Source organism: Protobothrops mucrosquamatus, unplaced genomic scaffold, assembly GCF_001527695.2.
Source record: "Protobothrops mucrosquamatus isolate PMUCROS unplaced genomic scaffold, P.Mucros_1.0 scaffold357, whole genome shotgun sequence".
Classification (NCBI taxonomy): domain Eukaryota; kingdom Metazoa; phylum Chordata; class Lepidosauria; order Squamata; family Viperidae; genus Protobothrops; species Protobothrops mucrosquamatus.
In genome coordinates, this window is record NW_015386692.1 from 231,082 (window position 1) to 243,418 (window position 12,337).

A 12,337-nucleotide genomic window follows, 5' to 3' on the forward strand; every position below is an offset into this window, starting at 1 on the left:
TCTTAAGGTTTAAAGGCATTCAAAACTATTTTAAAATAATCCTTTTGGTTAATATTTTATATACTGGATAGTGAATTGCATTCAATATGGACGTGGCCACCTTTTTCATGGCAAAAAAAAAAGGAGGGGGTATTTTCTTTCCACACATTTCTTATAAAAGCCTGAGTTCAGAAAAGAAGTCTCCTGGATCATCACATATCTTTTGACAAACACAAGATGTAATCCACATCATCTTCCACTTGATGGATGCTTCCTCGGGGCAATCAAACTGTACTGTAATCATTACAGACTTATTGGGTATGCAGCATCTCTTATCCAGGCAGATTCCACAAAACACAGGTTTGTATATTTGTCTGCTTGTGCATCCAGAGAAGACTAGTTTCTCAGCTTTAGCGAGCTGAAAGGTGGGCCGACACGTTTTTCCTTTTGGAATCTCAAAAATACACACAGAAAACATAGAAAATTATGGTCAATATGCATACTGTATTACATAGTAGAATTTAGGGCAGCTTTTTACGTAATTTGGTCAAGTAAATTTATAATGGGCTGCCAGCATAAGAACTCAATGCAACTGATGTAAAATGCCTACCCCCTCCATCAGCAATCACTAAAACAGACAGAAGGCAACAAATCCTTAATTACAAGTAATTGGTAGATATAAATGTAGGAAAAGGCCCACAGAACTAAAATGACTGAGCTATTAATCCTGACTCCTGTTCCTCGACCCTACTATTTCCTAGCCCATAACTCAACTAAAGGGCAAAATGATAGCTCTGCACAATCATCCATGCACTATATTTCTTTTTAAATCTGTATTCATTAAGCATTTGCTTTCTGAGTAAAGAGGCAGTTTGGGCCTTACAATTTACCTTCAGAATCTTTGTAAAATTTGCTTGGCAGGGTTGAATATAACACAGTCTCTTTTCCTTCCTCATTTCACATTTACTGTTTCCATTGGTCACCCTGTCAGAGATGCCAATACCACAAGTTCGGGAACAAGGTGTCCATGGAGTTGTTTGTACGAGGCATTTCTTTTTCAAAATAAGAGGAACATTTCTGAAAGCTAAAAGGCAGAAATATATTATTTTTTTACATTTTAAACTAAAGGCTAAAAATATTGAATGATACCTCAGCACGTAAACCATAATAGGATAAGATAAAATATGGCAAAAATGATTTTAAAAATGGCACTATATTTAAGTCAGGGGTCTTCAAACTTGGCCCTTTTATGACTTGTGGACTTCAACTCCCAGAATTCCTCAGCCAGCATGGCTGGCTGAGGAATTCTGGGAGTTGAAGTCCACAAGTCATAAAAGGGCCAAGTTTGAAGACCCCTGATTTAAGTTCATAAGCTTAAGGTTTTTTGCAGAATTGGCCAATGGATGTGTGCCTCTTCAAATTTTCATGACATTTCACAGGATTTTGGTACCTCTTACTCTTGAACTTAATTCTATATGAATTTGATTTTCTTCAAGAGGAATGACCAAACTTAAAGATTTTGAGCACTAACGATTCTCTGTGTTAAACTGTTTTTTTAAAGTCTCCATTAGCAAATCCTGATGGGAGTTTCAGAGAATGACTGACCAGACATAAACAGCTCAAGGGACAAAGCAGAAGAGCCAGGATACCTGGGAAGTAAACAGCAGCTTAAAATCTCAGTGCAGGAAGCAAAGTAAAAACTGTCACAGATCTGAAATAAATAAAGCGAGGTTACAAAGCGGCATATTTTAACAGATAGTATATTTAGATTTATTGTATGTAACGTAATTGCATTGCCTTTTCTACAGGGACTTGTTAACTAGGACAGTGAATGAAAAAAGCAAGAAAGACAGCGGACATTCCAATAAAGCTTCGCATCTGGCAAAATAAACGACTGTGAAAACAATTATTTATAAGGCTGCGTGCAAACCATGTATTAATAGCATAAAAGTGGTCAGCTGCTTGGTTTTTAGAATTTGAGGCAGCTTTTCCACAATTGCTTATTTATCCTAATATGTCAGGTGTGAGAAAAGGATTGGTATCCTTGAACCCCAAATTAAAAAGTGGAGCTTCCCAGCAAGCTTGAAACAGGCATCAGCTTTTCTGGCCCTGAGTTTGACATCATGCAGTAGGTCAGGCATTTCTTCCTCCCCTGCCCTCACAAAGAAAGCCAATCTCTCAAGGTAAACGTTTCACATGAGATTGCAGAAATCACACAAGATCTCATGATAATGCCAGACTATCCTGAAACTTTAGCAGCCATGTGCATGATTTTGAATGGATTCTAATTTACGGGGGAAGTAGAATATTCTTGGATATCTGGCAGATGTGGAGAGACCAGCCCTGTTCTCAAATCTTGTTGCTTTTTGGTAAAAAGAAAAAAAAAGAGCAGCCCTATGGTGGAGATAGATGGCAACTAAATTTAACAAATAAAATACTTATTATTAGTTTTTTTTTTAGTTAATGAGATACGTCTTCTGTTCTTTTCTTTTTTTTTAACAGCAATAATATTTCATTGGTCCAACCTTGTATACCTGACATTATTCGGTAATGTCTTGATCGCCATTCTTCCAAATGCCCTAAAGCACAGTTGGAATGTCCATCCTTCTTTTTGTCCTTGTGCAATGCACAGTCATTTGATGCTGACTTCGGGATGAACACCGGTGTGCATCCAATGGCACCGTTCACACACAGGCACGAAAACAGAGGAGAAGGCTGGAAAGATTGGCCATTGGTGTAGTACATACCATTTAGCTCACAGCCAACGGCTATCATATCTTGAAATAGCAAAACAGAATAAATAAATGTCAGGGAAATCAATTAAATATAAATATCGCAGGCAATATGTTTGAAGTTACCTATCAAGAAAATGGATGGAATATAAATTTAATAAATAATGAAGCCTGTAATTAGTATTAAAGAATGTTTCGCATTATTCAAAACACTTTGCATGCACATAAAAACACATGCAGGTTTGTTAAGATTTGAGGCATTCTTGTTTGATAGTTCATATTTTCTGTTGTTCTTCAGTATTTTCCATAGACAAAAAAACAACAACAGGATCTAATGGTATATCTCCATTATCTCAGCTTTCTAATCCTAAAAATCTTTTTAAAAGGGGAAATCTATTTAATTAGCTTTGGAAAGCTTTGGTGGGACTAGATTCCTAACAATTAAGAAAGTTCCAGTTCAAAAATTCACTTGTTCAATTAATTTTCAGTGTCGTTAATAGCTAAAGAATACGTTCTGTTATTTCAGAGAGTGATACAAGCCACTATTTCAGAGTGTGCTGCCTTATCTCTGTTTTGGAAGAAAAATAGCAGGGTACAGAACGTGGGTCAGTTGGGAGTGCCCTTTCTTTGCGGCCCTGCGGCCCCTTGATAAGAAATAGAAAAGAAAACAGTGGAGACTTACATGCACATATTCCTCTTTCATACCTAGGCTTATCTGCAGAGTAATCACAGTAGAGTCCCTTGTGATGGTCACAGACCTCTGCTTCATTACAGGTGGTGTTTGCTTGTTTGGCACACATCCAGCAACATCCACAGCCATCTCTCAGCAGGCTCACCCCAGGCCTGCAGCTTGGCACAGGTGGGCATCTGCAGGGCCAGTGACATAACTCTTGGTGCTGATGCAGTTCACTGTTGGCTGCGCCTTCTCCACTCTTTCCTTGATGTTGCCTTTGGCCTGATGCCCTGAAAGAAAGCTTTCATACAGGTGGACTCATCTGAGAGCTGGAAAGCTTGCAGTGACATATTACGACTTGTTTTTTTTCCAAGTGCAACAAAATCCTGAATATTAATATCCTTTTATTACAAGAGGGTGGGTCACTCTACAACCTGTACAATTACTCTTCCACCTCAATGATTCCTAATACACAAAATAGCATAATGCATACAAGTCTATTTAGGAGTCCTAAAAGTAATGCCTAATGTGTTTCCCTACAGCCTGATCTCATGAGCCATTGAAGATTCAGGACCAAAGCAAGAGAACAATATGTCTATCATCTATTAATGAAGAGAAGGATGAGGGGTGGCATGATAGCAGTGTTCCAATATCTCAGGAGCTGCCACAGGGAGGGAGTCACAGGGAGCACCTGAAGGCAGGACAAGAAGCAATGGATGGAAACTAACCAAAGAGAGAAGCAACCTAGAATTAAGGAGAAATTTCCTGACAGTTAGAACAATTAATCAGTGGAACAACCGGCCTCCAGAAGTTGTGAATGCTCCAACACTGGAAGTTTTTAAGAAGAGACTGGGCAGCCATTTGTCTGAAATAGTATAGGGTTTCCTGCCTGAGCAGGGGGTTGGACTAGATGACCTCCAAGGTCCCTTCCAACTTTATTATTATTATTATGATCATTGCACAGTCAGCCAGATGTTCAGACTGGATTTGGCATTTTGTCTACCTATCGAGTCCTTACCAAGGACCTGGGATAGGCAGACGTGGATGTTTGATGGTATTACAGATATCGTCGCAGGATGGAAGCAGTTGTTGTTGTTGTTGTTGTTGTTGTTGTTGTTGTTATTATTATTATTATTATTATTATTATTATTATTATTATTATCTTCCTTGGCTAAACAAAGGCAACCATTAGCCTTGCCACAGAAAAAGACATTTTCTCTTATATTTCTGAAGCACAAGACTATCAACCAAATGACAAACACCCCCTACCAGGGATATCAAGGCAAATGAGGCCAAATAGGACATCTGTGTCACATCTTGGTCTAAGCATGACATTTCTTGGCATGCAGGCATAGTGAAAACTGATTTAACTGGACTGCAATTGACTTACATATCTATGTGCTCTCTTCAGCTTTGTTTAATATCTCAAAGAGCCAAGTCAAGTGTGCTTGGTTCAGCAATACATGCATTAAGAATCCAGATGGAAGGAGACTTTGTCTGGAGTTGCATTGGAGTGGAACGACTCCATATCACTCAGGGCACACAGGCAGGTCAAGACAATTACCTCAGGAAGATTCATTACTATATTTCTCTGCCGATTGGGGTAAATGGCCAAAATAACTTTATTGGCCTTGAGAGTATATACCTATGTGGATCAGGGCAGTTCATGGAGGAGGATGTTGATGCTGCAAAATATTTTCACCCAGTTTTACTCTCAGTCCACATGGAAAGCAGAGACCAGCAAATGTGTCCTTATATACATTTATACAAATGTGTCCTTATATACATTTATACTTAAGGATGTTTCCTAGATGTTTTCTTCTCTGATTCAATACATTACAGATGGATTTAACTCCAGCTCCTATCACCCCAAATTTGGACTGCACCTTAACATCAAGAAAACAAAGATAACAACAACTGCAGAGAACACACAGGTCAGAGTGCAGATCGACAATGATACCATCAAAACAGTAAAGGAATTCATCTTCCTGGGCTCTAAAATCGACCAAAGTGATGACTGCAGCCCTGAGATTGGAAGGATGTGTAGCACTTGAAAAGATTAGTTAACACAATAATTTTTCCAATTACTACTTATGGCTGCGAAACCTGGGCTCTGAAAAAGGCAGATAGGAGAAGGGTGGATGCCTTTGAACTGTGATGCTGGAGGCAACTATTACACACCTTGTGGACTGCAAAAATAACAAACGAAGTGCTAGGCCAAATCGCCCCCAAAATATCACTTTAAGCCAAGACCCCCAAACAGAGGCTGTCATACTTCAATCACGTCATGAGAGCTGACTCACTCGAAAAGTCAATCATGCTGGGCACGATCAGAAGAAAAAGAAGGGGCCACTGTAGTAGCTGCTGACTGGACACTATGAAGGATGACATCGGGATGACTATGGCGGATCTGAAGGAGGTGGTGTGAGAAAGAGGTGCATAGAGAGTGTTGGTCTATAGCAGGGATGTCAAACTGCCGGCCCGTGGGCCGGACACATCATCCGGAAGCCACGCCCACCCGATTGCCGGCAATGGCAAAACCGTCCCGATACGTTGCACGATGTCACGTGACATCGCGAGTTTCACATGTCTGGTCTATAAAGTGATTGAGGGTCAGATATGACTAAATGGCTAACGATGACGCCTATCACCCTCAATCAGCACAGCCAGTGGGTATGCTAACCAAAGATTATTGCAGTTGCAGGACAAAAAAAGTACCAAATTAAGATATTCTGGAACAAAGAACATTTGCTTTCCTACAGAGACTTCCCATACTACTTTTCATTTAGAGAAGGTTCATATAGCACTCTAATCCATACTATAATTTGGCTTAGCCTGTTGTATGCACCAATCATTGTAATTTGTAAAACAATATAGTTTGGTGCTATTTGTAAACCTTCCCATCTGGAGTTTATTCAACAAAGCACAACACTTTTACAGGGTTATATCCTTGGTTACAGCATTCTCCAACCTGGACTCCAGTTGGGAATTCTTTGAATTGCAGTGCCAAATTATCACAGAGCACTGGATTCTGTACTTAAATTGAAATAAAACAAAAGCTAGCTTCATTCTTCAATTGTGGTGTTTTGCCTCCCTTGAAGTAGTCAGACATCATGTTTTTTGCTCATGGAAATGTTCATGCCCCTAATTTTAATGATCTTTATCATTTTATTTTTTAAAAATTATAATTTTAATAATGCTGTGTGGTATCATTCAGGAAGCTGAAAGTCTTATTGAGATGCTAACTTGGAGGCATAATGGACCTGCATATTTCATGCAAGGCAAATATTTGAGAATATCTAAAATCATTTTTTCCTTTTTATTTCTTTTTTGTATTTAATTCCATACACTATAACAACTCTTCTTTCAGCTCTAGTTCTGGTTTGGTTAATCAACCAGAAGTCAATCTTTCAAAAGTCCTTTCCAGAATTAAAAAAAAACTAACGAGTTGAGCAATCAATTAGAAATAAAATTAAAAAGCAATAAAATAAAATAAAATAGGCTACCAGATCTGAGCTGCAAAAATCCAGAGAACCACCAGATGGCAGCAAGGTAACATACAAAATACTACCTTACCCAGATTTTTGCAGCTCTATCTGTTGAATATGCAATCAGTAAATTCAGGTAAACCTTTAATCCGTCCTACTGTAGACTGTAGTGTGGATCCGGATTATTTATGTCCTACACTTTGAAATGAAAGGAATTTGAGTCATTTTGAAATATTCACACCAATTTAAGTAGGACTTTCATTCTATTAAGATAACAAAGAGCCAATTTGCAATTAATATCATATGACATAATCCTATTACACTGGATCCATGCAAAAGAATAGCTTAATTTATGTTAATTAAATTATAGCATGATTTAGGAAGCATATTTTCACCATAAAAACAGATAAACAATTTGAGTTTTGAAGAGTATATTAAAATTATCCCTTAATAAAGCATATGCTTAACAGATCAACAGATTAGATCACCTTAAAAATTTTAGATGTCCCCCATTTTATCCCTTACAGTAATCTGCCTTTTTATCATTTGAATGTTCTACAATATATTCCTAGTTTGGTCTTCTTGTGTTCACATTATAAGAATTAACACTTCAGCTTTCTCAATTAACTTCATAGGGCAAAAATTAAAATAGAAGCACTTTGTAGGAATCTCATGAGGAAAAAAATGTTATTAAGCAAAATGCCTCTTCTGTAAATCCATACTAAAAAGTGAGAGAATTAACTGTTTTATAAAGTCTATTTCTGATAAGTTTGGATAATTTTTAGTGGTCATGCAAAGATGTAGTTGAAGTGAAAGCAGCTCTATAACATTCTGTATCTTTAAAAGATGAATAATTTGTGCTATGAAATTACAATAGGATCTTAAACAAAGGAGCCAACAGCTTATACTGTGGTTGTTATTTATACTTATAAACACATATATTTTATACACAAATTGAAAGCTTGTGGGGGGGAAAGGATTTCAATCAAGAAGTTGTGATAAAAAGTGTGACTTCAAACAGGCAACTAATGCAAACAATTAGAAGCAATTGATTATTATGCCCTACCCTTTTCTCTAAGTAAGATTTGCTTGTTCGGATAACAGATCACCCTTCGGTATGACAAGGTCATCTTTCTAGACAGCTCACTTACCTGCTGAGTATAAGGGATTGTAAGAAGGGTGGAGATGAGGACCCACTGCATTTTCTTGGGATGGCAGAAGTGAAAAGCAGAGAGTGCGCGAACAGGCTGAGCTGTGCAGGAGCCCAGGCTGTTGACAAAGTGTCCTCTGTCTACCCTGCCAGGTTCCTCTCTTCGGCACGTTGACAAAGACCCACAGATTCATATTTGGAATCCTCCACCAAGACGAAGCTTTGCCCTCAATCTGTCAAGTAGTTCTTTCTTTCTTCTGGAGCACCGTCTCTTCCATAGGATGGTTTGGTCACAATGACTTTTCGGAATGTCTTTCATTTGAAAGGCTTCTTCCTCATCTGAGAGCATTTTTGGAGCCTGAAGTATATTCCATTTTTTTACAATTTAAATCCAGCAGATGCTGAGGGTGAACTCTTGTTTGCCCATTTCTGGTATATACCCTAGAAAGCATGGGTTTACGTTTACGTTTGTTTATTTATTTATATATTTATTTAAATGATTTATAGATCCATGAGAATATCAGTATTGGGATGTGGCAATATTAACAAATGTCCAGTTCCTAGAAAAGGAATACAAGAAAGTTAAGCAGATATACGTAATTAAATACAGTATGGTAGCAGACAATCTCCATTTGACAAACCAATTAGAGGTGTCACTGTTTAACCTTTTCCCAACTTATCTAGCAGACTGCCAACATGACTCTGTCCGAGCAAACATGTCTATGAATTTCATATTAAGGAGTAATCTTCTGTCAGGGGTAAAGTCTGTCTCCTAGAGTGTGTATCAGGAAGTTTCCTGTTAGGGCTTTTATTATGAAAAGATGTGAATATTTCATTATAACTCAAGTTCCATTGATTTCAAAGCATAGGACATAAATATAATTCAAATAAACTCTAGATAGACCCCTGGAGACAGTGAATTTGAGATTTTTATTACTCCCATAAATATTCTGGGCAGGGAGGGGAACAGATGCTAGCCAGTGTAAGCAAGGATAATATCCATCCTTATCCACACACACACACACACACACACACACACACACACTGAAGGCAGGAGGAAGCTAGACGTCATTACAATGCAAAATTGCTTACAGCAGTAGTCAAGTATTTGTTTGTTTTTAGGCAGATATTTTCTCTTTTGGCATTTCCTGAACTGGGTGACCATGCAACATTTAATACTGCGTCCCAAAATTATACAAATGTGCGAACACTGTAGGGATTAATTCAGCCATTTTTATGCCATGCATTTTATGCCATGTAAAAGATCTATGGTTGTGATCTTTGCTGATTTGCCATAGTTGGTCTTATAGCTCTCTAGCTCTGTAAAATAGTAATATCAGCATTACCAGTTGCTTAAGGAACATTTATAAAGAATTATTCAGGGAATTTTTAGCATTGGTTAGAAAAATAGTTCTCAAGAAATGTCAGAGAAAGCAAATATGTCCATCCTAAAGTTGCTTTTTCAAAAGGCAGGTGTTTTTCCTTGAAGACATTTCACTTCTCATCCAAGAAGCTTCTTCAGCTCAAGTATGCCCATGTTGTACTTTATTTCCTCGCACCCTCCCACAACTTCCTTTTTCACTCTTCATTGTAACCACTCGAAAGACATTTCTGTTCCTCAGAATATGATGGTGAGCTTCCCTAACCCTTCTTCCAGGAACTTCAGGCTGAAGGGAACCATGATATACAGTATCTTGCAAGATTTGTTTGCAATGTTCTTTAGAGCAGTGGTTCTCAACCTGTGGGTCGGGACCCCATTTGGGGTCGATCGACCATTTCACGGGGGTCGCCAAGCAAGGCTGTCCGCCATTTTTCCCCCCTTTTCTGGCAGGTGCCTTACCTCCCTTGGGCTGGGCCAGCTGGTGGTCGGCCTGCTCCGTCTCTGCCGCTTGCCAACTACGCCTCGGCCGGCGCAGGGGGCGGAACCACGCATGTGCGGCGCTCCCGGGCAGGGAAAGTCCTCGACTTACGACCGGTTTAGTCCTCGACTTACGACCAGTTGGGGTCGCGGCATTAAAAAGGTTGAGAACCACTGCTTTAGAGCAACAAAGTTGTCTTAGGGCTGCAGCACAAGCAGGTTGGTGACTTCTACCACATTTCCAAAGTCTAAATTTTAGGAAGCATGCCGGCTTCAAGTACGCAGGTTACCAGGAGGATGGAAGTTGAACAGTTTGAAAAAAAAAATCTTGATTCACAGCAATACCAAGGAGAAAGCCGCTGAATTATTTCAGTGTTTCTCAAGAAAGTGACAAGAGTTTTCTTCTGTTTCTTTAAACTTTACATTTCCTAGCTGCAAATTCGATCTGCTAACCTTTTTTTTCTTCTAGAATTTTTTTCTTTGATTTATTTATTTGTTTATTGTTTTATACTTTATGGTGAGCTATTTTAAATATAATTTTTTGCTGGATAGTTGAGATGTAAACTAAGTAACCCCATAAGGTCATAGAATTTTTATGAAAGAGTAACTCATTAATTGCTGGATTTAGGAATATATTGAGAGAGACAGAGACACGGATATAGAAATAGATAGGATAAATTGGTATTGCTATAATGATTCAGATATCAATTCCCCTTTTGAAATACAATATACATCTTTGTTTCTGCCAGTCAGTTCAAGGGTTTAAATATAGCTGCTATAGAAATATGTATTCAATGACAAGCTCCATAAAGAAGAGATGGCTTGAGGTTCTCCTTTTTTTTTTTTTTAGTTTTTCACAAAGGTTCTGTGATGGGAAATACTATTCACCCATTTACACACATGTGAGTGAATGGATAATCAAGTTCTCTGTTTCCATGGAAATGCCAGCTGGAAGCCATGCATAAAAGCATTCCCTTACGTTCAGCTGTTGAAATGGGGAGGGCGGCTTTAATATTCCTTTTGGACCCAAGAATGCTGGCGATGGTTTGTGTTTTGCAAAATATATCTCCTATAAAAAGCTGTGAAAACAGTACCCAAGTCAGAATGATCCAAGAAAGTAATGATGAATTTAAGGCTAATTTGCACATAATGAAATTGTAGTCATCTAAATTATTAAATGACATAGAAGCATGCTCATGCATAAAAGACTTTCCTTTGAGACATTTGTCAAGGGATGAAAAGATAGAAAGCTATTCTACGTACTGATGCTGTATTAACATTAACATTAAAATAATACTGAAGTTTGCACCCAGTGTGGATGTCAATAATTTGCAGTATCTCCTAGAAGATAATGGGATGCAGGCTTCAAGTATACTGCAAGGTAGTTTCTGAATTAGAAAACCTAAATTTGAATAAAGTCATGCTTGTCACATACTGGCAAAATGTGTCAAAACTGATTGTAGCTTGGATGCTGCATATGGCATAGGTATGACTAAGGCTGACAATCTAGTCTACACCTTCTTTATTTTATTTTTTAAAAAGTTATATGAAAGCCTTGATTGTCCAAAGTCAAGATGGATGGAGAAGATCAATATCTATCCCCCCCATCAGCTGACAACTATGACATATGGACATACATGATATGGAATGCGTGGAGGGCGAAGGGGTCAGGTACAGGAGAGATTGCTTACAGAAATTGCTTTTTTTCCCTTCCCCTCATCCCCTGCATTGCAGAACAGAGAGATTGGAGAAGTTTATGTCAACCCCGAGGGACTTTATAGATGGAAGTTGCTTAGAATGATCTGTCCCCATCCTGGCCCTTTGGGCCTGGTGCATCCATCACCACAGTAATTAAATCTTATTTACCTTGCTGCTGGTACTTCTTTACTTTTCACCTTTCCAAGTGTTATAGTCTTCTCAAGAGAGCTAGATATTTGCATAATATGTGCATAATATGATAATTTGAGCTTAGTCATTTGTACCTCAAGTGAGAGGTCTGAATGCATGTGGTCTATGATTCATTGGTTTGTTTTCTTGGCTATCCATGGTATTCTTCAGAGCTCACAACATTAATAGTCTTCCTACCTTGCTTCTTCGAAGTCCAATTTTCACCTCCATAAAGTATCATAAAGAAAATTATTGCCTTCATTATTTGATATTTGTGATGATGTGTAGGCATATCCCCACATCTGGATATATATTTTTAAGACCAAGGCTAGTCTGCAGTGTACTGTATCTATTAACTGCTGGTGCTTTTAGTATTGATAGTCAGTCATAAAAGGCAAACATTATCCACCATTTCAGGATGTTCATTGTCAGTTCTGAGGCTGGTTCTTATACTTGTTGTCATTAGTTTGGACTTCTTTATGTTTAACATTTAGTCATTTAATTTTAGTTTAGTTCTTTTTTCATTTTTCATGTCCTGAGTAGTAAAATATTACTGCTCCATAGTATACC

The 12,337-nt window shown here is 38.2% G+C and overlaps 1 protein-coding gene across 1 annotated transcript; it reads right to left on the reverse strand.

The window, feature by feature from the left end:
* Window positions 1-151: 151 nt before the first annotated feature.
* CCN6 (cellular communication network factor 6) lies at window positions 152-11,886 on the reverse strand. Its single transcript, XM_029284071.1, has 5 exons — window positions 11,747-11,886; window positions 3,394-3,674; window positions 2,514-2,756; window positions 870-1,063; window positions 152-433 (listed from the first exon to the last, which is right to left on the reverse strand). The coding sequence occupies exons 1-5, from the start codon at window positions 11,884-11,886 to the stop codon at window positions 152-154; spliced, it is 1,140 nt and encodes a 379-aa protein (XP_029139904.1).
* Window positions 11,887-12,337: the final 451 nt, after the last annotated feature.